The sequence below is a fragment of the Macrosteles quadrilineatus genome, unplaced genomic scaffold (genome assembly GCF_028750875.1).
Source record: "Macrosteles quadrilineatus isolate MER2022 unplaced genomic scaffold, UCM_ALF_1.0 Scaffold_3__2_contigs__length_128488019, whole genome shotgun sequence".
NCBI classification, from domain to species: domain Eukaryota; kingdom Metazoa; phylum Arthropoda; class Insecta; order Hemiptera; family Cicadellidae; genus Macrosteles; species Macrosteles quadrilineatus.
In genome coordinates this window covers 39,689,991-39,716,118 of record NW_026542596.1, presented here as the reverse complement: position 1 = coordinate 39,716,118, position 26,128 = coordinate 39,689,991, and the positions used below count along the sequence as shown (strand labels likewise).

Genomic DNA, 26,128 nt, shown 5'->3' with positions numbered 1-26,128 from the left:
TAAGGTATCTGCAATCCTAAAATGCTTTGGAAAGGGAGGGAAACAGGTCCGTGACGTAGGAAGTGGTGAAGGAAGTAGTAAAGGTGAGTTGTTCGGAGTGTGGGATCTGTTTATGACCAATAGATTAAGGTATTTGCAATCCAATAATGCTAAGGGAAGGGAGGGAAACAGGTCCGAGATGTAGGAAGTGGTCCAGGCGAGCTGTCCGGATGGTGGGAACTGTTTATGACGATAAGATTAAAGTATCTACAATCTTAAAATTCTATGGGAAGATAGGGAAACAGGTCCGCGACGTAAGAAGAGGTGAAGGAAGGAGTAAGGTAAGCAGTGTGGAGTGTGGGAACTGGAAACCGTTTGTAGCAGTTAGATTAATGTACCTGCAATCCTAAAATGCTATGGAAAGGGAGGGAAACAGGTCGGTGACGTAGGAAGTGGTGAAGGAAGTAGTAAAGGCGAGTTGTTCGGAGTGTGGGATCTGTTTATGACCAATAGATTAAGGTATTTGCAATCCAATAATGCTAAGGGAAGGGAGGGAAACAGGTCCGTGACGTAGGAAGTGGTCCAGGCGAGCTGTCCGGATGGTGGGAACTGTTTATGACAATAAGATTTAAGGTAAGCAGTGTGGAGTGTGGGAACTGGAAACCGTTTGTAGCAGTTAGATTAATGTACCTGCAATCCTAAAATGCTATGAGAAGGGAAGGAAAACAGGCCCCACGATGTAGGAAGTGGTGAAGGAAGTAGTAAAGGCTGGCAGTGCAGAGTGGGGGAACAGTTTGGGCAGTTAGACAAATGTATCTAATACTTAAATGCTATGAGAAGGGAAGGAAACAGGTCTATGACGTAGGAAATGGTTAGGAAGTAGTAAGGCTTGCAGTGCAGAGTGTGGGAACTGTCTTTGGCAATTACATTAATGTATCTGCAATCCTAAAATGCTATGGGATGAGATGGAAACAGGTCCACGACGTAGGGGGGTGGTGAAGGAAGTAGTGAAGGTGAGCAGTGTTGAATGTGGGAATGGATTTATGTATCTACAATGCTAAAATGCTATGGGAAGAGACTGTAGGTTTAAATGATTATGAAGCACGATACATAATCGCTTACAATAGAAAATTACAACTGAGTTGACAACAGCTGATTTTCACTCCATAGAGGCTAAAAACGATTTTTACTCCCTAAACAGTAAAAATGCTGCTTTAGACCCACAATGCTTGCATTAAAAACTACCGTTTTTACTGCAGTATGACAAAAACAATATAATATGAACCCTTGATGACTCCGCTAAATTTGTGGATGCCTCTGCGAATGCCACCTAGTTATGTTAGGCCTATTCAGGGAAAATGAACTGAGGTAATAAATTTAACATTTAAGGTTAACAACATTTTAAAACAGTTCGTTGAACTAGCAGAGGACGAACGCCTATCGGATTCTGACTTTTATTTCAAAACAGGTATAATACAACTTAAGATACTGTAATAAATCAAATGACTCAAATATTTGAGGGGATGAACAATGTTCTACAGTCGTTGTCTACAGAAGAACAGTTAAATGTTAAATCAACAGAACTAGCTGCTGAATATAACGAGGATTTCACTTTAGATTTTCCTCACTTTCAAAGGAATTTGAAAGCAAAAACCTTTACAAAGATATCAGCAAAAGGAATTTGTGAACTTTTGTTGATTGACTACTATTCTGTCGCTTGCAGCGTTCCAGATTGTATGCAACACTTTGTTTTTAACATTGCCCGTAAATGTTGCATCAGCTGAAAGGTAATTTTTGAGGTTAAAGTTGATTTAACACTACCTTCGAAGCACCATGTCTCAAGAAAGGATTAAAGCTGTCTCGTGTTAAGTTGAGGCAGACTACCTGACCAGAGGGTAGAGCAGGACAATGGCTAGGCCGGTCCTTCGGCGGACCCTCCCGACCCTTGGAGTAAATCCCATTATCCACGCTTCACTGAATACTTCACTTAATAGCGTAAATAATTGATTAATTGAAAATATGTACAGAGTGTTTTTTTTAAAACTTCCATCTTTATTTATGTAAAAACCGCAATAGATAGAAATATGCAGTTTGCGGGAATCATCTATTGACGTAGGGGGCCCAATTGTTTTGAATTCTACGTTACATTCACATTCCCCTCCTGTCCCCCCCTGCCCCCAATTTTTTTTTTTTTAAATAGCAAGGTACCCCTTGTGACATATCAAATGAAAGAGCATGAAAAAAGAAAATGTTTGATGAAAAAAAATTGAAAATCGGTTCATAAATTTGCGAGATATTTCCCCCTCCCCCTCCCCGGAACTTAATTTTTTTTAATAGCAAGGTACCCCTTGTGACATATCGAATGAAAGAGCATGAAAAGAGAAAATGTTTGGTGAAATTTATTTTTCATTTGATATGTCACAAGGGCGGGTACCTTGCTATTAAAAAACAAGTTATGGGTAGGGGAAAAGGGGGGGGGATTATCTCACAAATTCATGAGCCGATTTTAAATTTTTTTTCACAAAAAATTTTCTTTTTTCATGCTCTTTCATTTTATATGTCACAAGGGGTACTTTGCTATTAAAAAAAATTAAGTTCCGGGGGAGGAGGGGGGGAATATCTCACAAATTTATGAACCGATTTTCATTATTTTTCATTAAACATTTTCTTTTTTCATGCTCTTTCATTTGATATGTCACAAGGGGTACCTTGCTATTTAAAAAAATTAAGTTGAGGGCAGGGGGGGAAAAGGGGGGGATGTGAATGTAACGTTGAATTCAAAAAAATTGTGCCCTCTACGTCAATAGATGATTCCCGCCAACTGTATATTTCTATCTATTGTGGTTTTTACATAAATATAGATGCAAGTTTAAAAAAAAAAAAACACCCTGTATAATCAATTCGTCATATCTGAAAATGATGTATTCTAGGATATAAAAAAAAAAAATGTTTCATGTTCGTCCTATGCAAATCGGCCGACTTGAAGTATTAAAACAAACTGCTAATTTGTATCTTGTAGTACAAAATTAATTTATAAGTCTGTATTAATAGTGCATCTATCAATATACAGTGTGTAAATTAAGTATTGAAAAAATCTGTATTTTTAAAACCAAAATAGATGGAAATATTCTGTTTGTGGAAATAATTGTTAACAAAGGTTCCACAATTTTTCACATCAAACATATTTTTTTACCCCCCTAACAGGGTAGGTGGTAGGGGGTAACTTATTTTTTTCAAATAGCAACCCCTATTGAGTGAAGGGTTTGTCAAAAGAAACACAATGACGCAAATCCGAGGTGAATATCTCACTCCTAGCCCAAATGGCGGATATTCCAAAATTTGATTTATTGTACGTGAAAAGCACCAATTTCACAAATAATGGAAAGAAATCTGTATTTTTAAAACCGAAATAGATAGAAATATTCTGTTTGTGGAATTGATTGTTGACATAGGTTCCGCAATTTTTTAAATTAACAATATTTTTTCAACCCCTTTAACAGGGTAGGGGGTGGGAGTGACTTATTTTTTTCAACAACACCCCTATTGAGTGACCCCTCATTTTGAAGGGTTTGTTAAAAGAAAAAGAATGAAGCAAACCCGAGGTAGATATTTCACCCCTAGCCTAAATGGCGGGTAATGAAAAATTTAATTTTTGTAAAAAAAGCCCATTTTGGAATATCCGCCATTTTAGCTAGGAGTGAGATATTCACCTCGGATTTGCGTCATTGTGTTTCTTTTGACAAACCCTTCACTCAATAGGGGTTGCTATTTGAAAAAAATAAGTCACCCCCTACCACCTACCCTGTTAGGGGGTAAAAAAATATTTTTCATGTGAAAAATTGCGGAATCTTTGTTAACTATTATTGCCACAAATAGAATATTTCTATCTATTTCGGTTTTAAAAATACAGATTTGTTTTAATACTTAATTTACACACTGTAAATAAAATTTGAGTTTTATCTGTAGGTTGTTCAGAATTATATATTTTTTGGTTATTTTTACATTTTATACATTAAAGAAGTGAGATTAATAACCGTGTGGCTTAAATAACGGGGTTGATTAATCGCAAGGGCAATATGTAATTGTAAATTAAATCAAATAACTAGCACCATCCAGGTCAGGAACCGGAGAATCAGTGTGTATCAAGTTGTACCCTACTCGAGTTTTGATAACGGCGCCAAAAGCCTACAATCGAGATTTCCACTCATTTACGGCGTTTCGAATGCTGTTTTGTCAAGTAAAACATTAGAGCTACACTGGGTAATCGCTGATGTTGCTGCTATCTAGGAAGATCTTCGCGATTTCGCTTTAAACGTAACAATCCAATGTGTCAAATCACATATTTCCCAATGTGTATTTTTTCAGTTTTGACTCACCGCTATTGCGTTGCCTATTGCGGACCATACCGCCAAATTTGTTTCTGAGAAGTAGATTCACGAACGCTATGCGTAGCTTCTTAATATTTCGGACGTCCCCCGGTTGCAACTATACCCAACTCAATTACAGCTGTTTTCGCAGGAAAAAATGTCATCATGATCATATTAGGCCGATGATAAATAATACTATACTTACGTAGTATATCTATATACCGGGTGTCCCACGAAGGGGTTTAAACGTTTGATTTTATATTACGTGCCCATTAATGCACCGAACTTTTTTAAACTTTAAACAGTTTATAAAGCAGGTTTTACAAATATTCTGGAAAAATTTCAACTCCCTAACCTTAGTAGAAACAAAATGGCGGCAAGTTGACAAATTTACCAATGTGCTTTCTATAAAAACTACTTTCGTGATTAACTATTAGTTATTTATTTATTATTATTATTTATTAGTTATTTCATTTATTTTTAGTTTTCCATTAGGCTATGTTCTAGTTTTTTTTATTAAAAAATCATATTGCCCTGGAAAGTAACAATAAAATATTTTATAAAACCAAAAATACCTTTTTTAATGTTTTTAAAGTAACGTTTTTCAATATGCCGCCATTTTGTTTCTACTAAGGTTAGGGAGTTGAAATTTTTCCAGAACATTTTTAGAACCTACTTTGTAAACTGTGTAAAGTTTCAAAAAGTTCGGTGCATGAATGGGCGCGTAATATAAAATCAAACGTTTAAACCCCTTCGTGGGACACCCTATATATAAAGCTCAAATACCAATGACTCATTCATTCATTCATTCATTCTTCACTCACTCATTACGAAATCTCAGGCGAAACTTGGCAGGCATCTTCCTTTTGGGTAGTAGACGCTCACTAAGAAAGGATTTTACCCTCCGACCTCTGGGCTCCGCCCCAGTGGCTCTGGAGTTTCCCATGTTAACCTTATGAGAAATGGAATTAATGATCAGGTAGTCTGCCTCAACTTAACATATGAGACGGGGTTTAGTATACTAATAGTGATCGGTTGATTTTAAAGAGGTCATATAAAAGCATTTGCTTCACAAAATTCAGTAAGGATGAGCAAATTCAAGTGAAGAACATTTTGAATAGTCGTTTGTAAATTGTAAGGCTAATTAAGTCTAAGAAGTTATCAATTTTCATATCACATTATTTACAATTTTCTATAGGCCTAAGCAAATAATTATTTTACATTTTAGTTTTGCCCTATAATATTAACTGCGTTTCTTTAAATACGCTACTCTACTAACTTTGTGTGTTAGCCTTTTTCTTATTTTACCTCACAATTTATCAGTGCTAAAGAAATATTTGTTATGTAGGTCAACGCTTGAAATCCATACAAAGATAAAATAAACAATGAAAAATAGTACGTAATTTTGTTAACCAACCAACTTTTAGTGTTTGAGTTAATAATGATGATTGATAAAAAATAACCAGATAAATCATTTACTAGGGTGGTCTGCTGTTACACTTTAGACGCATAAATGAGCGAAGCATTATTTAAAGATTGCCAATGGCTAAAGCAGCTAACAACCTACAATATATATGTTCCCTTTCAACAGAATTTAGTTGCATTTGAACGACAACGCGAACAAATTGGTGATTGGTTTGAAGCTGTTAAGTTGTTGGCGATGACAGTTAGTGCAAGTGTAAAATTTTAGTGCATCTAATTCATGTTGGAATTGATTAGCTAACTGCCTATCATTATCAGCTTCTAACGCCACTGCTTCATGGGTCTGACTTAGGGGAGGTACAAATGAGGCATTTAGTTCAAAATTCCTCCGTGAACAGCGCTGTAGTAGAGAGCACTTTGGCAATAAAGGTTTACTAATCGCAAAAATAGTTCTGTTCATAAAATAAAATTATAAATGCCTCAAATTCAATTTTACTATTTTTAATTATAAAATTAAACTATCATAACCTAACCGAACTAACCAAACTTGCTGATAAAGAAATAATATAACAAAAGTTTAGTAATCGGAAAAATAATTCTGTTTATTAAATAAAACTAGAAATTGCTCAATTAAAATTTTATAATGACTTAATAATAAAATTAAACTGTAATAACCAAACCAAACCAACCAAACTTGCTGATAATAAAAAAATCTTGGACAAAAAGTTAATGTTACTAGCGGGATTCGAACCCGGGACCTAAAGTATACCAGCCCGGCACGCTATCCATTAGACCACCGAGGCCGATGGCTACCGAATGTTTTGTTACGGTAATGGCGTTCCCTCAGCTAATAAGAAGCCCTCAGCTGTCATCGTAGCCTCTTCTATACCTCCCCTGAGTAAATACCCTGCTTCATCTGGTTGTTCTTGTTCACGACGCCACTCTCTTACAATATTTGCATTATTGGTGCGACGACCAATATTACGACGTGGCCTTTGAGGCATGCTCAAAACAAATATAGCAAAACTGTCACTTCTATTGATAAACTGTTACATTCCAACTTTAACCTAGGATGAAAGTAAACATTGGAATGTAAACAAAGCAGTTACAAACAATTAACATATGTTTGTCTTATTTAAATGAAACGAGATAAACCCATATGTCATAAACCCAATATTTTTTTTTCAACTTACATTAAAATAACAAACGAAATTGCGTAACCCGTAAAATAAAATTCAGAAGGAAATTTGCAAATATTTTTTACCATAAACATTGTGCTCAGTATTCTTTAGCTGTTGGCCAAATTTCATATCAATTGGTCAAGCCATTACATTCTGATGCTCTTACAAAGAAGTTACAAAGTGAGGGAAAGTGAGCTTCGCTCAATAAAAGTTGTTATAAATTAAGTATCAAACCTCCTTTATATAAAACATTTATAATACGGATTAGTAAACAAGGTACTTTTATTTAATTTTAAAACTATTTACTTAGGCCTACAACCACAGATATTGATATAATGATGTATGTAGTGATGTAACTTTATCATCAAACCATGACTGAAATACTTATCACGTCCTTTTATTACCCATAATTTATTTGCTACTCAGTTTATGATATAACAAATGTTTGATCATTGTTGGTCAAAAAACGCAGGGGGTGATTGGGTTTGTTTTATCGGTGGTCTAAATAACTCATGGTAAGGGGCCCGAAAAATAAGTTTGCAGGGGGGCCCGAAAAAGTCTGTTACGCCACTGATTGTGTTGAATCGATAATATTGGATACATTTAAACATTTTTCAGTTACTCATATAAATGCTTGTGATTGGATGGTTATTAGACTTGTATTGCAACATTTTACTCGTCAAGGAAAAACTCAAACTTGTTAAAGATCTTAATTGTACTTACACATATTATAGTCTACAAACAAGAATTTCACACCAAAACCATTATAAAAATAAACATAAGTCATAACTTATTTTATGGTTTTACAGGTTTAGTGCCGCCAAGAAATGTAGGGGGAAAAGGGGTTTTAATTGCCAGGCCAATGTATCAAGAGTGGGAAGTGACATTTATAGGGAAAATAACAATATTCTAAACCTTATAATGATTAATCTATAAAAAATTAACCTTACAATTGTTTTGAATTGTATCTTGTAAACGTAGTAAAAGGTTTGTTAGTAAAATTATAGTAGTAGGCTAATTTATAAATAAACGAGCCTTAAATTAAACTCTTTAGAATTATGTGTTATTTTATTTTATCTATAGTTTTCATTATTTGTTGCAAAGGATATTACATTTTAATGTATTGCAAAAAATGTGTAAGATACCTGCTAGGTATATTACATTTTTATAAAATACAGTTACAACAAGAACAAATCATAACACCGTACATTGTAGCTATTTCAGACTTAAAATATTACATAAAATTAGTTTATGCAAAATCCAGCATGATAAAAACAGGTTTACATATTTATTCACCTTTACATTGCCTAATTAAAATTAGTGTGTATATGTAATTGTAATATGCATTATATTGTGTACCGTATGTTCTCGTATAATCATACTGGGGGCCCGCCCATTGCCATTGGCAAATTTTCCCGGGGCCTTTGAAGTCCTAAGTTCTTGGCCGATACATGTATCGATGTTTCCATTTGAAAGTAGGTGCACCATTAGGTATGCTTGACATGATCACATGGGAGGATTGCGTTACATTTGGAATGATTGACACGATGGACTCAACAGACTCAACAAAGTACGAATTGAATTCATCCATCAGCAGATGCAAAAGATGGATCAAGAAAATCAGACTTTGTTTTAGGCCTATTTTGATTTATTAAATAAATTGCCATTTCACCGAAAAGTATAAAGTATAAGTAAGTCAATGTCAATAGTAGCAGTAGTAAACAAACAAACACCTTCGTCTATGACAATACACAGTTCGCAACTGCAACTGTTGAAAGGTCCAAGATACAGTGAAGCTACTAAACAAATAACTGTTATTCCAGGAACCTCCAAGGCCCAAGAAGACCTTCTTTGGGAAGCACAAATAAAAAACTGGAGGGGTCAATGGCTCGAGGGGTCTTTGTACTCCGAAGAATAAGGACCTTCGGAAACTCTCTCTAAACTTATGTATTTTGGCCTAATAGAACAGCACATTTTGTATTCAATCATCCTATGGGGAGCTGTGAAGAAGAATATTGACCAGATTTTTGTTTGGCAGAACATGGCAGTAAGCGCAATCTTGGGCATTCCGCCTCGGACCAGCTGCAAAAATGTTTATAAAGAACTTGGGTTTCTCACAGTCCCTTCACTTTATATCTATGAATCAGCTTGCTATATAAAATCACAGAACATTAAACCAACTTTTACAAATCACATTTACAACACACGAACAAAGGGCACACATGCAGTCCAACATAAACTCATAAAATTTGAACACAAACCAGATTACATGGGGATGAAATTGCACCAGGCCCTACCGAAAAAATTACTTGAAATTCAGAGCTTAACAAAATTCAAATCAGAATTAAAAATATCTAGTAGAGTTAAGTTTATAGGACATAGACAGTTACCTAGACGGTGACAAAAATTAGTATTAAGTTGGTTATTCTTTGTATTAACCCTGACCTGTCCAATTCCTTAAGGCAAAGGACTACGGACGGAGAGATCATGTATCATGTATGTATGTATGTATCTATGCATGGCATGTGGAAGCAGAGATGCCTGTGGGTACAGAACGTCAAGTAGTTTAGAGTGCCCGAGCACGTTACAAGTTCCAAAAATAGTAGGGAGTCTGATGTAACCTATTACGGCAGTAGCAGCTACATTTCAGTAATATGGTTACTTATCTTATTACGTTAATACGACGGCGCTGAAGGGCCACCAACTATAAACAAATATTTTTCTTAATCTCTGAGAAAAACTTAGAATTCTGAGTTTAAAGTCAGAATAAAACAAGTGGGCGTTCCACTCTGAGATTAAAGTCAGAATTCAACTAGTGGGCGTTCCCCTCTGAGATTAAAGTCAGAATTTAACAAGTGGGCGTTGTTCCTCTCTGTGACAGGAGTTAGAATTCTGAGATTAAAGTCAGAATTGAATTGTGGGCGTTCATCTCTGAGATTAACGTAAGAATTTGACTTATCTAGTCTCTACTACCACGGCCACCAAGGCGGCCGTGCTACTATACTCTTCTCACGGCCACCTTTAACTCCAGGCCGCGGCCTGGTAGAATTGGCAACGTTGCAAGTAGAAGAACACAGTAGAATAGACAACAGAAATGATATTTATATTATTTCTTTTGTCTAAGATAGTAGGGATGATAGCATCGATATGCTGATAATATCGTTGCAATAAGAGAGGAACGCCCACAGTTCAATTCTGACTTAAGAGTTGAATGCCCACTAGTTATATTCCGACTTTTTTCCCAGAGAGGAACGCCCACAATTCAATTCTGACTTAAATCTCAGAATTCTAACTCCTTTCACAGAGAGGAACGCACACTTGTTAAATTCTGACTTTAATCTCAGAGGGGAACGCCCACTAGTTGAATTCTGACTTTAATCTCAGAGTGGAACGCCCACTTGTTATATTCTGACTTTAAACTCAGAATTCTAAGTTTTTTCTCAGAGATTAAGAAAAATATTTTTTTATAGTTGGTGGCCCTTCAGCGCCGTCGTACGTTAAAGAACGACCATCATTTGATCTCTATTTGGAACAGACGTGTCGTGTGCGGTGCGGTAGTGCAAGCGCAAGGCCCCACTAAACTGTTTTTTCTAGTGGGGCCTTGGGTAGCGGCGCACGTCTTGACGTCTGACGTGCGAATAGCCTACTTGTTTATTGTTATTGTTAAATTTTTGTTGTTATGGTCCTTAAAGTTTTGATAGTTTTTTCATTTTTAAAAATTTTGATTTTTTTAATGGGAATTTTCCCATAAAACCCCATAAAATAACGGGAAAATAGGATTTCCCCAAAAACGGCCCGAACGATTTTGATAAAAATTTGGAATGTTATAGTCCTTTATATTCTGAACAAAATGGTACAAATCCCATTTCTCTAAAAATTACGGTTCCAAAGTTATTGTAAATTATGTTATTTTCCCATAAAAACCCCATAAAATAACGGAAAAATCGGATTTTCACAAAAATGGCCCGAACGATTTTGATAAAAATTTAGTATGTAGTCCTTTAAATTCTGAACAAAATTGTACTAAGTTAATCCCATTTCCGCATATTTACTCTCACCGCTTACACATCACATGATAAAGGTTGTTGACAAAATTATGGGAGAAAGTATTGTGTCAGAATGCTGATACCGTTTATTAGATCAGTGCTCAAGGCCGTGGCTCAACACTACCAAGACCAAGACCAAGGCGTAGCCTTCAGCCTTGCTAGCTAGTTGCTTGCTACACTACAGTTCGAGATCGAGTATCGTTCGTAAACGTAAAAAACAGTCTACGTACGTGGGTACTTAAGTAACTTAAGTAAGTAAAGTACAGGTACAAGTGAAGTAAAGAGCAAGAAGGAGCAAGTGTGTTCTGTGCTGTTTGTCATTGTCTTTAAATTTGAAAAGATTTAGGCTAAATTAAATTTCCGGTAATCGGTAATTAATTCATGTGAATACAAATCATGGTAAGTTAGTCGAGTGATGAAAAAATCTTTAGAACTTATCGACTTGATCTTAAAACTGAAATTAAATTAGGTAGGCCTACATCAATAATTGAACAAGATAATATCGTGTTATTACGTATATTATGTACTTAATAAAATAATCAATAATCCATACTTCACTCACTGTTAGTTAGGTTATGTAGTTGAACGAGTACTTACTCAGGTTTCCTGCAACAGGAAGGGTAGAAAAGTGTTCTTGTTGTAAAATGTTTATAATGTAAGTTAAGTTACTTTAATAAAAAATTACCGTAATGTATTTCCAAATTTGATCAGTAAGTTAAGTAATCGTTCGAATAAACAAGCAAACTACAACAGTTGACTTACCGGTATGTATTCTCCATAAGAATAACATGGACATTTTTGTGTTTTTAGGGTCAAAAATGGGAAAAACCTATTTTTACCCCATACCCCCCATAATCCCCTGTTCCCACAGCCTGATTATGCTGGTTCCCAAAGTCGTTCGAATAAATATAGGTTTACACGTTGTACCAAATTTCATCTAACATCTAAATAGAATTATTTTTGCTCGAGTTATCGTACTACAGTATAGCCTAGACCTACATATTTGAACGGATGGTGTTTTTGGCCTCTAAGTTAGGGACCTCAAAACAAAAAAGAAAATCGGTCCCGAGTCCAGGTCTTACTATGAGTACTACGGTAATAGCTTATTCCCTATTTGGGAAATTCGCTTAAAAAGAATCACACACTCATTTTACATCCCTTGTATACTTAAAGGTGTTCAAATACAATTATTCGTAAAAGTATTCCAATAAGTTAGTGAGGGGAGGCCCACCAGCATGAATACACTGTGTAACTTACTATTCAATTCTTTAAAATATTCGATTCTCCCATCACTCAGTTAAAAACCTCAGATTTGATCTTTTCTGCAATTTTAAGAGAATTTCAAATGTCCTCCCATGTAGCACAGATGGTTGGGCCAACGTTGGTAAATTGTGGAGCCACACAGTTGGCCAACGGTAGAAATGTCACCTCTTTAAACTGTTTTCCAGCCAACCATTGTCCAACAATGGCCCAACCATCCAAAATACTGATGGCCAACTAACCATAACACAACTGATATCCAACCAACCGTTTTATTTCACACAAAATAATAAAGATTTAGTACGAAAAGCATAATTATTAGTTGAGTAAATTGATCAAATAGTTCATAAAAACAAATTTTGAAAAAAAGCTAGAACAAAATTTTTTGGCCCAGACGGGTCTCGAACCCGGGTCCTTCGACTTAAGAGCCTCTTACCTTACCACTGAGCTATCTGTGATTGTTGATATAGAGAGTTTTCAAGTGGTGAAAGAGTAGCCGACAGTTGCAATAGTCGCAATACTTCAAACATTTTTGATACTACACTTAACTTAAGGCATCATAAGTAATTTTTTCTTTTTTTCTTTTTGGACTTAGAGAGGATACTGGTATTTGAATATAGATTAATTAATTACCGTTAGATTATTAATGCTATTAGAATTGACTGTTATATGATTAATTACTCTTTCCCCTTAAATTGTTGCAAATAAGTTAAAGAATATTAATTTAAAAAATATTTGCATTATTATAATTATTAAAATTCATTGTTGTAGCCCCGGAACTGTAATATATAAAATATCTGGTTTTACAATACCTTTATCAGTTCCAAAAACTTTTGGAAACTTTTGGAACTGATAAAGATATTGTAAAACCAGATATTTTATTATAATTATGTTGTGAAAGCTAGACCCAGAGAATGAAAGTCGTGTAAACTCAACTATGGACCATCGTTGGTCCAACAAAAGTATCTTTTGTTGGTCCAACGGAGTGAAAAACTGTTGGACAACGGTTGGCTTGATGTATGATACCCAGCAATTCATATTAATGTATTTCATTAACAATGAACCAATGTTGGTCCACAGTTGTAAATATTGGTTGGCCCAACTACGAGATATACAGTTGGACAACGGTTGGTTGGTTGTGGAAGCTCCAACCAACCATCGACCAACTGTCCCACAGTTGGCCAACGTTGGCCCAACCATCTGTGCTACATGGGCTAGACCTTGAAGTTAACTTGGTTAGGCCTATAGTTAGAATAGGCTAACTTCATTGCATTACTTATCGCAATGACATGAGCGATAAAAAATGGATAGGCCTAGGTTAAGTTAGTTAGGCCTAGGCCTATATCAAACTTCTTAACCTATCCATTTTTGGCAAAGATGTCTCTATTACGGCAGGACTAAATAGATAAAACTGTATAACTTATGGCTCGTTAGTTAATTTTTGTGTCCGTAGAAATTTTGTTCCAGTTATTATTTGGGGAAAAATAGTTTTTAGTAATATAAATGAATTACTTAGGGCTAGGTTCCCGTGCCAACCTAATTAAGTTAATACAGTTGAACCTCTATAAGACGAATTTCAAGGGGTACGGGAAATATTCGTACAATAGAGGTATTCTTAATAAAGAGGGTCGTTTTATCGAGGTTTAATGCTGCTGTTATTCTTCTTATAGAGGTTTCTCCTTGCTCCAAGGTTTTTCCAAACAATGATTGAGGAAGGAGGAGGGATGGGTGGGGGTTTCATGTTGAGACAAGCTTCTGTTTGTTTTGAAAACTACGTACTATGGAGGTTAAGATTATGATAAATTCGTCTTATAGAGGTCACGTTCGTCTTGTAGAGGTTTTGTGCTAAGAATATTCGTTGTATAGAGGTTAATCAGTCCTAGCCCATGTCACAAACAAATTCGTCTTATGGAGGTTTTTAACTTAATTACTACGTTGTATAGAGGTGTTTTTAGCATTGACCTATATGAAAGTGTCAAGGGGATTAAAAAAAATTCGTCTTATCGAGGAATTCGTTTTAACGAGGTTCGTACAGACGAGGTTCAACTGTACAGGCATACAGGTATTTCTGAAAGTCTGGACTTTTCTTCTAAACCTTCATAAACCATTCCTACGATCCTAATGAGTGATAAAATGCCTTTAAAACATTTATTTAAGGTGCGGAAACCACCAACAATGTTGGAAATGTACGGAACTTCTTTCTTAAGGTGCGCAGCACACCTGGGAACAAGAAGTGAAGTGATGTGGATCTACTTCGGTGGAAACCTAGGTCAAGGAGGATTAGCTTAAAATTATAATGTTTAATCCTCCTAAGTTGAAACTGAAACAATCAAATGATATTTGGGCATGTGGGGAAGACAGGTCGCGGTTTATGCAGGTTCGTGGCTGCATTAAGTGTTTTGAAGTTACGTTAGATTAAGAAGGTAAAGTGAAGGTTAGGTACTATAGGCAAACAGGTTGTTAATTGATGTTACACCCATGTTGTTTATGCTTTAGAATACCGTAGTTGATTAAACGACAATACAATTTCAAAAATGCTTGCTATACCATAGTTAAAAGTTTAGAAATTTCATATTTTTTATCAAAACATTAGCATAAACAATCATAATAAATTAATAATTAGCATGTTACACTTGCAAGAGTACCTAAGTAGGGGTAGCGGATTTCTACCCCCGGATATTTACCCCCATGAAAAAACGCCTACGTCATTTTGACGTCACGAGGGGTGGGGCCTATGCACGGTCAAGAAACTGCCCGCGACTGGAAATTTACCCCCAATATATTATTAACCCTCCAAGTGTCCATAGTTTAGGCCTTAATGTCCACCTATTTTTGGCGCATTTGCAAGGTTTTATTAAAACGGATCTGAGAAGCTTAAAACAATGTTAATTCTAATGTTCTATATACCATTTTGTTGTTTTGAAAATCATGGGCTTCAATATTATATATAAAACATAAGGAACATTAAAAAAAAAAAAATTTTTAGGTAAAAAAAATATAATTTCAAAAATTTTCCAAAAAAAAATAAGTTTGCGCTCAATGAAATTGTATAAATTATAGGCCTATAAATATTTGAAAATAGCCACTTTGTTCTAAATTTTATGAGGATTACAAATATATAATAATATAAGGAAGTAGATTTGCAAATAAATAAGTTATGGGCAAAAAACAGATTTCAGTATAGCTAGGAATCTGGCTGATAATTTACATCAATATCACTACCTACTTCTTCAGGATCATCAACCAGCACTTCAAAACCACTTAAATCTTCTTATAATGCAACACGTATATCACTACTTTTGATTTTTAACACTAAAACAATGATAAACGTAATAAAACACATCAGTCATCGGTCCGAGGGTAACCTAGCTGTTTACAAATACACGCACGTCAGCTGTCTGCTACAATTACGATCGGCTCAGAGAACGTACAGCGCTGAGACAGACCTCTGGAGAAAGCTTAGAATATTACGGAAAGAACGATACCTAACTCGATCCAGTTCAATCCGATTCAGTCAGTCATAGAGCCTTCGCCGTAAACGATGTCTGCGTGTCGAAAAATCGACATGTAACACTACACAAAGTGTGCTGCTTGTCGAATTTTCGTCAAGTAACACTGGGAGGGTTAAATAATCAACATGTAATTGTTTGATTATAAAGTGATTTGCCATAGCACGGAAATCTACCCCCGGACATCTACCCCCAGAAATCCACCCTCGGACATTTACCCCCGGATATCTACCCCCAGACATTTACCCCCGGATATCTACCCCCAGATATCTACCCCCGGACATCTACCCCAGGATATCTACCCCCGGAAATCTACCCTTGGACATCTACCCCCAGACATATACCCCCGGACATCTACCCCCGGATATCTACCCCCAGTGGTTAAATCATAAATATCTGACCCCGGAATTCTACCCTCGGAAATCAACGGCTCTTCGGTTAATCATTGTCTTGTAATATCCAGTATAAAGCATGCGATATGTCATTGTCTTGTTTAACATTATCTATCTTCCTAATTCAATAAGCTGTAACAGTCCTTTTTCACCCGACCTACTTCGCCGATTGTTACGATTGAGGTGTCATTTTTAAGCTTAAGATCTTGCGCAGAGCAAAATGGTAATTAAAAAAGATATTTTGATTAGGGCTTCAAAAGGTTGACCCCTGAGCCTTTCATGTTAATTTTCTATTAGAAAGACGTTAAAAAAGCGTTAAAAACTATCTTTTTGATTGAATATCCACCATTTTTAATTTTTCAACTTTTCATCTTTCACAGCTGTTCGTTATTTCATAGATGTCGTATTCTCCAAACAAATTATTAGTATTTCAAAAAATAACTGGTAAACTTGACAAAAATGCAAAAAATTGGGGGTTTGAACAAAGTGACGTAGGCGTTTTTTCATGGGGGTAAATATCCGGGGGTAGAAATCCGGCGACCCCCTAAGTAGTCACCGGTCTGTAGCATTCCGCTCCTTGTTCCTTGGTGTGCAATTTTCTTCACACCTTAAGCAGTAAGTTCTGTATATTTTTGCAATTTGCAGTGGTTTCCGCACCTCAACAATGGTTTAAAGGTATTTTATTGTTTATTAGAACCGTAGGAATGTTAAAGGCTAAACATCCCAGGCTTAGTTCCAAATTCTGCCACCACGTCGCAGCACCAAAATGGAGTCATTTTGTGTTGGTGTTTATTAATGGAATTTTCATCAGATTTTCATTTTAAAAACTGATTTGTGAACGGGATAAGATAACAATTCACACCATTGAAGATAAATTTTAATTAAGTTGCTGGCTAAAAAATTATAGTAAAATAATTATATTACAAAATGAAAAATGAAAATTGCAGGAACCTGTAGTCATTTTAAAGACAATAATTTTTAATTAATTTTACTTTTTAAATCTTTAAAATTGCTTGGCTGCTTTAGTCGGTATTGTTGTTTAAACATTTACAGTAATTATAACAAACGCGAGAGAGACATGAAGCAGGTGTAGGGCAGGGCCGCTGTGACTCGTTCCAAGGCCACGCTCACATTCGCTACCCCTCCCCCCCCCACAACGCGTCTGGATTGTTGCTTGTACACCAGTGGATTTTTTTTTTAAGAGGTTGGTGGTAGTGATGCCCCATTGCGAGATGTTACAATCGAAACGTTTTGATTGTAATTTTGCTTAGCGAGAGGTTCTAACCGAGAGGTTTTATCGAGATGTTCGTGACGATTGTTTTGTTTCAGCACGGCTTCTCTCGTATCTTGCATTCGTCTACCGAACCGAGAGGCGAGAAGTCCTTAACGAGAGTCTTTTTAACGAGCTGTTCATGGCGATTGTTTTGTTATGTGCGGCATCGTAATTTATTATCATCTAATTTCTATTGAATGTCCCCCAATAAGAGGTATATCTTACTTCAAAACCAAGGAAGGTTTATGGATATATTAGCCGCAGTACTTTATCTAGACTACTATCTTTACAGATACTTTATCTTTCACAGTATCTTTCTTTCGCAGTACTTTATCTTTAAGTTACTTTATCTAGACGGAACTTAATACCAGTCAATAAAAACTATTGACAAGACGATATATTTTACAAACAAAATGTTTGTATTTAAATCAAAATATTTATAACGAGACAGAAGGTTCTCATAAATGTTATGTTAACAGTGTTAGTCAATGGTATTATTTACCATTACCGGTAGCCATTAGGGGCTTAAAAATAATTTTTTATTTCTGTTGCCATGACGGAGTCACAAAAAGCAAAGCAAGACTAAGTTCCTAAAATTTGCTGTGGTCAGGGAAATTAACAGAAAATGATCAGGGAAAGTCGGGGAATTCACTAAAGGTACTTGTCTGGGAACCCTAAACTATTGTTAAAACTTAATTAACGGATAAATAAATGTGATATAAAAATGTAAATGTCTAATTGACAAGGGTGAGCAAGTGTTGGGAGTGTTCATGGATTTATCGAAGGCGTTTGATAGCGTTAATCATGAACTATTACTTTTTAAATTAGAAAAAATTGGAATCAGGTATAACTCTCTTAATTGGTTTAAATCATACTTATCAAATAGACAACAGTTTGTTGAAATAACTCACATCACTAAAGACAATTATAAATCAAAATACAGTTCAAATATGGGCACAATAAGATCTGGTGTACCTCAAGGATCGGTCCTGGGACCTTTACTTTTCATTTGTTACTTAACAAATTTTAAAAAGTGTCTAAATTTTGCCCCATGTACAGGTTTGTATCTTTATGCAGATGACTCTAATCTTAAAGTATCTGGGAAAACTGCAGAAGATGTTGAGTTGCTATCCACAATAGAAATAGCTTGTATTGAGGATTTTTTTAATAATCACAATTTAAAATTAAATGAAAGTAAAACCAAATGTGTCACATTCAAAACAAAACAAAACAAAAACAATTCCAATCCTAATATTGAAGTAAATAACCAACCAATTGAAATAACAGAAGCCGTAAGGTTCCTTGGCCTGACATTGGACAGCAACTTGTCTTGGGACAAACATTGTAAACTTGTTATCAATAAAATAAATTCCGGTCTTTGTGCGATTAGAAAAATGTCAAAACTATGCAGTATTGATGTTTTAAAAATGATTTATTTTTCCCATATTCAATCTCATATATCTTATGGCATATGTGTATATGGAGCCACCTCAAATTCGAATCTAGACCAAATTTTGACAATACAGAAGCAATCAATCAGAGCTATGTTAAAAATGAACAAAGATGATTCTGCAAAAGAACACTTTAAACGTTTAAGGATCCTCACTGTTTATGGTTTGTATGTTCTTGAATGTATTATGTTTGTCAAAAACAAAAATTTTATTCCACCAATTAAAGAAAATAATCATAACTACAATACACGTAACAAAAATAATTTTGTAATTGGAAAACACAAATTAGAGCTCTTAAAAAAAAAAGACTGTCAATGCAGGACATGAATTTTTAAAATTTATTCCTTTGAAAATTAAAACAGAACAAAAACCCAACATTTTTAAAAAACTTCTCAAGGAATATTTAATGGACCTGTCTTTGTACTCTTTAGACGAATTGAAAATGGCGTTATCATAGTTTTAAACATTAGTTTTAACTTATTTGACACTATTCATGTACAACCATGTATACTATGAATAAAGATTCTTGACTATGACTATGACTATGACTAATAATGTATGTTTTTTTTCAGAGGTGGCAATAGACTCTCCCAGACAGAAGGAAAACAAACTCAAGTTTACCACAGTAAAGCATCATATATTATCTTATATAATACTTTAAACAAAAGATGAAAGGGTTTTCTATTAAACACTATAAAAAATGAAAGTCAATAATTTGTTCAGTAAAAGAAGAATTTATATTACAATTAACATTATGCTGAAGGATAAGATAATATTTCAAAACAATATACAAAAAGTATAACTTGATATAATAAGTCATTTTAATTCTGAGATTGAAAAAAGACAAGGGAAAAAGAATAATTCTATACGTATATTGCACAATATCTTCAACACATCGATAACGAGATTTGAGCAAGAGATGTTTGAAAATTAAATGAGATCTCTATGTAACTATCATTGGTGCTGTCACTATACCAATGGTAAATATTAAACATTTAATAAATCCTTTAAACAAGGGAAACATTTAAATATACAGTATATACAAAGTATACTGACTAGTTGAGTTATCTATGTTACAAGGTTATCTGATAAGTTCAACAAAGTCAGAAAGTAAAAAGTAAAAACATGTTAAAGATCACTAAAAAGCTGCCTTATCAGTGTCCATTATGCAGAGTAATCATTTCATGTCGTTGGGGAATGAGGAATCATATATTAAAACATACGGGTGAGTGTCGCTTTAAATGTTTGATTTGTGAGAAAACCTTTTTTCAACTATATCAGATAAAGAGACATTTGACGGTACACTCTGGGGAGAGACCTTATAAGTGTACTACATGCGGAAAATCTTTCACAACCAATAACAATTTGAGGCAACATACATTGGTTCATTCTGGAGAGCTACCTTATAAGTGTGTTACATGCGGAAAATCTTTTAAAACCAAAAGCAACATGAAGAAACATACATTGATTCATACAGAAGAGAGACCTTATAAGTGCACTACATGCGGAAAATCTTTTAAAAACAAATCCAGTATGAAGAACCATACATTGCTTCATACTGGAGAGCGACCTTACAATTGCATTATATGCGGAAAATCTTTTACAATCAAAGCCAGTTTAAAGGAACATAGATTGGTTCATTCTGGAGAGCGACCTTACAAGTGCGTTACATGCGGAAAATCTTTAAAAACCAAAACACAAATGATGAGACATAAATTGGTTCATACAGAAGAGAGACCTTATAAGTGCACTACATGCGGGAAATCGTTTAAAGAAAAAGCCAATATGAAGAAACATACATTGATTCATGTTGGAGAGCGACCTTACAAATGCACTACCTGCGGAAAATCTTTTACAACCAAAGCATATATGAAGACACATGCATTGGTTCATACTAAAGAGCGACCTAATAAGTGCACTACATGTGGGAACTCTTTTACAACCATAGATAGTTTGAAGAAACATGCATTGCTTCATACTGTAGAGCGACCTCATAAGTGTACTACATGCGGAAAATCTTTCATGACGCAAGACGATATGAAGAAACATACATTGTTTCATAAAGTAAAGGTACCTTATGAATGTACTAAATGCGGAAAATCTTTCACAACCAAAATCAATTTGAAGGAACATACATTGGTTCATACTCTAGAGCGACCTTATAGGTGCGCCACCTGCGGAAAATCTTTTACAACGCAAGAGAAAATGAAGAATCACACATTAATCAATACAGAAAAGAGACCATTATATATAAGTGCACTAGATGCGGAAAAACTTTCACAAACAAAAGCTATAGTAAGGAACATACAATGTATCATAGTGGAAAATTCTTTACAAGCAAAGGCAGTATGCAGGAACATTGACATTGGTTCATGCTCGAGAGCGACCTTATAAGTGCTCTATATGCGGAAAATCTTTCTAAACCAAAAGCAAAATGAAGAAACATACATTGGTTCATACAAAGAGACACCTTATAAGTGCACCGAGGAAAGTCCTTTAAAACCAAAAGCAATATAAAAATGAAGCACACACATACATTGATTAAAAAATATTTTTTTGGAATTTGAAACCATGCAACTGAAAGATATTGGTAATCAGACCTCCACAAGTCACTTTTTGACTCCCAGACATTTCCATGCCTGGTAGCAAAGTGAGTGTACTACCTAAATCTTTAGAATTAACTTCTACGATCAATAATGATAAGAAATCGTGTAGTATATCTGTCTTCCATCAAAACATACAATGTCTAGCAACTAGAATTGACTAATTAATTATCACAATTGAAGAATTAAAGCCACATATTATAATTTTGACTGAACATAAATTAAACCAACATGAAATAACAAAACTCAAAATACCAGTGTATCAAGTTTCGACCTGGTACACGAATAGAGGGGGAGGGGGAGTATTAATTTTGGTGTCAGAAAAGATTGTATTCAAAAATATAATGCTAAGTTCATTACAGGCGCTTAACCAAGATAAAATCTTTGAATCTTGTGTAACAGAAATTAAAGCAGGCAAAGAAAAATTCTTGGTGGCTGGTGGATATAGATCACCATCACAAGGCGTTGATATATATTTGGAAAAACTAAGTGAACTTTTGAAAATTGTAAGTAGAACTGACCAAAAAAAATTATTGGGGGGGAGATTTTAATATCGATGTTTTGAGGGACAATAAGAAAAGGAAGTTTGTTTTGCAGATGCATGGTTTTAAATATACAATTACAATTCCAACTAGAGTTGCTGAAAAGAGTTTATCTGCCATTGATAATTTTATTACTAATTTAATTTAATTTAGATAGCAAAATTTTTGAAGTAGAATGTTTAATTACAGCATTGTCAGATCATGATGGACAACTTTTTTAAAATCCTCAGTTCAAAAAGTACAAAAAACAATTTAAATCTTAAAATACATAAGTATGAAAGGAGGTATAAACAAGAGAGCATTAACCTTTTCATTTATGACCTTTCCAAAGAGGATTGGACAAAACTTTATAACTGTAATGTGGAAGACAAATTTACTTATTTCTATAACATTTTAAAATAAATTTCCCTAAAACAAAAATAGTTTCCAGTAATTTAAATAATGGATGGATTGATGATGAAATTATCAATGAGCATCATGAAATAATTGCAGAACATGACTTGTATGGAGATGATAGAAGTAACATATTATCATTGAAGAATTATATTAAGGAACACAAGAATAGATACAAAAAAATGATAGAACTTAAGAAAGAAACCCATTTTGAAATAAAATTAGAAATTCTACCAATGTTAACAAAACTGTTTGGAAAACTGTGAACTCTGAAACAAAAAACCAAACAAAAAAGAAAGATGGCATAGTAATATTTCACTCAAACATAACGGCAAAAAAAATAGAAGAACCATATGCTGTAATCAAAATTATTAAAGAATCAAAATCTGTTTTGTTAAAGCCACTTTAACATGTGATTAATACATCACTAATAACAGGCGTTTTCCCCGCTCAACTAAAAATATCAAAAATAATTCCAGTACATATATAAAAAAGGTGATAAAAAAGATCCGCTGAACTATAGACCATTGGCAATTCAACCTGCTATTTGAAAAAAGTTTACTTTTTCAACTATTAGATTAATTTGAAAATAACCACTTATTAGATCAAGGATATATATCTATATAGTATAATGTAATATAATATATATTTATATATAGCATGGATATAGAAAAAAATAAATCTACTACTACAGCTATAATTTCTTATATTGAAAATGTATTACATAAGTTAGATGAGGACAATTATGTTGTAGGTGCCTTTTTTATATGCCTAAGGCTTTTGATAGTGTGAATCATTGAAAGTTACTGCAAAAACTCTGAGCATATGGAATTAGTGGTAAAGAACTGAGCTGGATAAAATCTTATTTAGCGGGCCGCCAACAGTTTGTTAACATTGGGTATTTGGATGGAAATAAGATGTACAATGTTAGATATAATGTTAGGTAAGTTAAGTATTCTGTTCCTCAGGGATCTTTGTTGGGTCCGTTCCTGTTCCTGTGCTACTTGGGAGGGATGCCAAAACATTTATTTGAACGGGTAGAAAACAATGCCCTCTGCTTGTATGCAGATGATATAAGTATGTCTATGCATGAAAAGAATATTGAACTTCTTGAAATAAAAATGAAAGATTCGCTCAAAATAATTGGACATTACTTAAATGAAAAAACCTTTTACTTAATGAAAACAAAACAACCTTCATCAAATTTCAGTGTAAAAAGTCTGGGGAAAAGATATTTGAAAATTATGCATGTGAAACCAAATTTTGAGGTCTAACCTTGGACAGTACACTAAAGTGGACCACACTTGTTGATAAAATATGTAATAAAATTAGCTCGGTATTTTTACTTTAAGACGACTATACCCCCTTAGCAGTAAATAAATTTTGCGTGTGGTTTATTATTCAAGTATACACTCCCATATTTCATATGGCATTGAAATTTATGGTGGAACAAATAAATCTAACTTAAATGAAATTTTACATTTACAAAAAGAGGCCATAAGGTGCATCCTTAATTTAAATGAAAATGAATCATGTAAAAATCGTTTCAAAGAATTAGAATTCTTTACAGTTTACAGCCTCTACATATATAAGACTATATTGTATGTTAAAAACCAGGAGTTGCAACTGCAAATACAGCAAGATGTACATACTTACAATACTAGACACAAACAAAATGTTATAATTAAAAAGCATAAAAAAAATAAAAAAATTAAAGAAAGCCCTTATTATATTGGGGTTAAACTTATCCTTCTCTCCCTTGTAGCATCAGAAATGAGGAAAACAGAAATAAGTCAAAAAAAAGCCGAAAATTAAGAATTTTCTAATTAGTGGAGAGTTTTATAATTTTGAAGAATTTACTGCACTATGTTCAAATATGTAAAAAATAAATAAATAAAAAAGTAAAATGGATCAGGAAAATGGTTTTAGTATTAGTTATAGTTTACCCTAATTATATGTATGTATATAGTGTTTGAACGGCTGGGTAGTGTTAAACTTGGTAGAGGTGTCTAAAGAAATGTCTTGGTCTGTAGATGAGTCATCAAAAGAAAAACGAAGTGAATTCCCTTAGGGCTCTGTCCCAGAAGCCTTTGAAGATCCCTCCACAGATTTGTTTACATAATGGCCATGTGGATAATACTTATTAATGAAACAGGCTGTTAATTTTTAAATTGTATTTTAAAACGCACATTTATTGGGATTTACTGAATTGTCAAAAAGAAGTATTTGCAATGTTATTTTCTGATTTTAAAATAGATTTTCTTCTGTATCATATCATGTTTTGCAATACAGTATAACGTTCCATTACGAAATCAGTGGAAAATCTTTTTATCACAGTAGGCTAACTCCTGTCGTTATATAGAATCCTCCCCTGATTATATTACCATTTTCATCTTTCAAGATATAAGTCACAAGCTTTGTATTCTTAACTTCTGCTAGGTATTGTACCTAAATAGCCCCCCTGTCCGATTTGGGGTGTATCCTTTATTAAAAACATGTTTATACTTGGAAATCCTTAAATAGTTCCCCTGTCCAATTTGGGGTGTATCCTTTACTAAAAACATGTTTAAACTTGGAAATCCTTACGCTATCACCCACATTCTATACAGAGGAGTTGTTAAAGACCAAGTATAAAGACATGTATTTGGTAGAGAAGGTGATTAGGAGAAAGGGTGATTTATTGTATGTCAAATGGCTTGGGTTCCCAAGTAGCCAGAATTCATGGATTTCCACAAAAGATACCATTTCACAGCCCCGCCACTAGAGGCAAGAAGCAGGAGCCCGACCATGGGTCCCGACCATGCCCGCGCCATGAGCCGGGAGCGCGCCCGAGTTCGCGTACAAACCTCTCTCGATTTTGAGAATATACATGTGAATGGATGTGGATTTCAAAGTTCGGCCGCTTAGAAAACGACCTGCGCGCTAATGCTAAACCAATGCTGGAGGAGGTCGCTGTCTAAGCGGCCGAACTATAGTAATGGAGTTGCACAATGGTATTGAACATTTATATAGGGGATATAGGTCGAGATCAGGATTTTTAGAATTGGTGGCCAAAAAATGATCCCCATGTTATTCTTATGGGGAAAACGTGCCTAAAGTGCCGTCATATTCTGGGTTCACCACTACTAGTAGTGGTGCGTATCGTCTACTAAAGATGCTATACGCCAAAGAATATCGTCTACGTGCAAAATCTCCAAGAAGGGTTAAAAAATGTAGAAACCAACCCATACAATAGATATAAGTTAACTCCATAAGAAATAGTTTTAACTGTTTCATTCAAAAGTAGTGCAAATGGATGTTTCTATGCATATGGTCGTAATGTAAACAAATCTGAAGAGGGGACTTTAAAGGCCTCTGGGGCAGAGCCCCAAGGGAATTTACCTTATTTTTATTTCGATGGCTCATCTACAGACTAAGATGAGACTAAGACCTTTCTTTAAAGACCCCTACCAAGTTTCTACGCCCAGCCGTTCTCTGTAATTAGCTGTGACAAAACCCCGTTTTTCCTCCATAAGAATAACATGGGATGGGAATTTAAAGGCCACTGGGGCAGAGCCCCAAGGGAATTTACCATGTTTCTCTTTTGATGGCTCATCTACAGACCAAGACCTTTCTTTAGAGACCCCTACCGAGTTTCTACACCCAGCCGTTCTCTCAAATTAGCTGTCACAAAGAAAACCAGTTTCAATTAATATATAGACTAGTGTACC

At 34.7% G+C, this 26,128-nt stretch overlaps 1 protein-coding gene across 2 annotated transcripts; it reads left to right on the top strand.

Annotated features, from left to right (window-relative positions):
- Positions 1 to 11,240: 11,240 nt before the first annotated feature.
- Positions 11,241 to 24,990, top strand: LOC128988870 (gastrula zinc finger protein XlCGF26.1-like). 2 transcript variants are annotated; one of them, XM_054410592.1, is made up of 2 exons: positions 11,241 to 11,394; positions 19,453 to 24,990. In XM_054410592.1, exon 2 carries the CDS (start codon positions 20,006 to 20,008, stop codon positions 21,272 to 21,274), a length of 1,269 nt encoding a protein of 422 aa, XP_054266567.1. In that variant the 5' UTR covers positions 11,241 to 11,394; positions 19,453 to 20,005; the 3' UTR covers positions 21,275 to 24,990. The 2 variants fall into 2 exon arrangements, with proteins under 2 accessions (XP_054266567.1, XP_054266568.1); XM_054410593.1 differs by lacking the exon at positions 11,241 to 11,394 and adding an exon at positions 11,568 to 11,650.
- Positions 24,991 to 26,128: the final 1,138 nt, after the last annotated feature.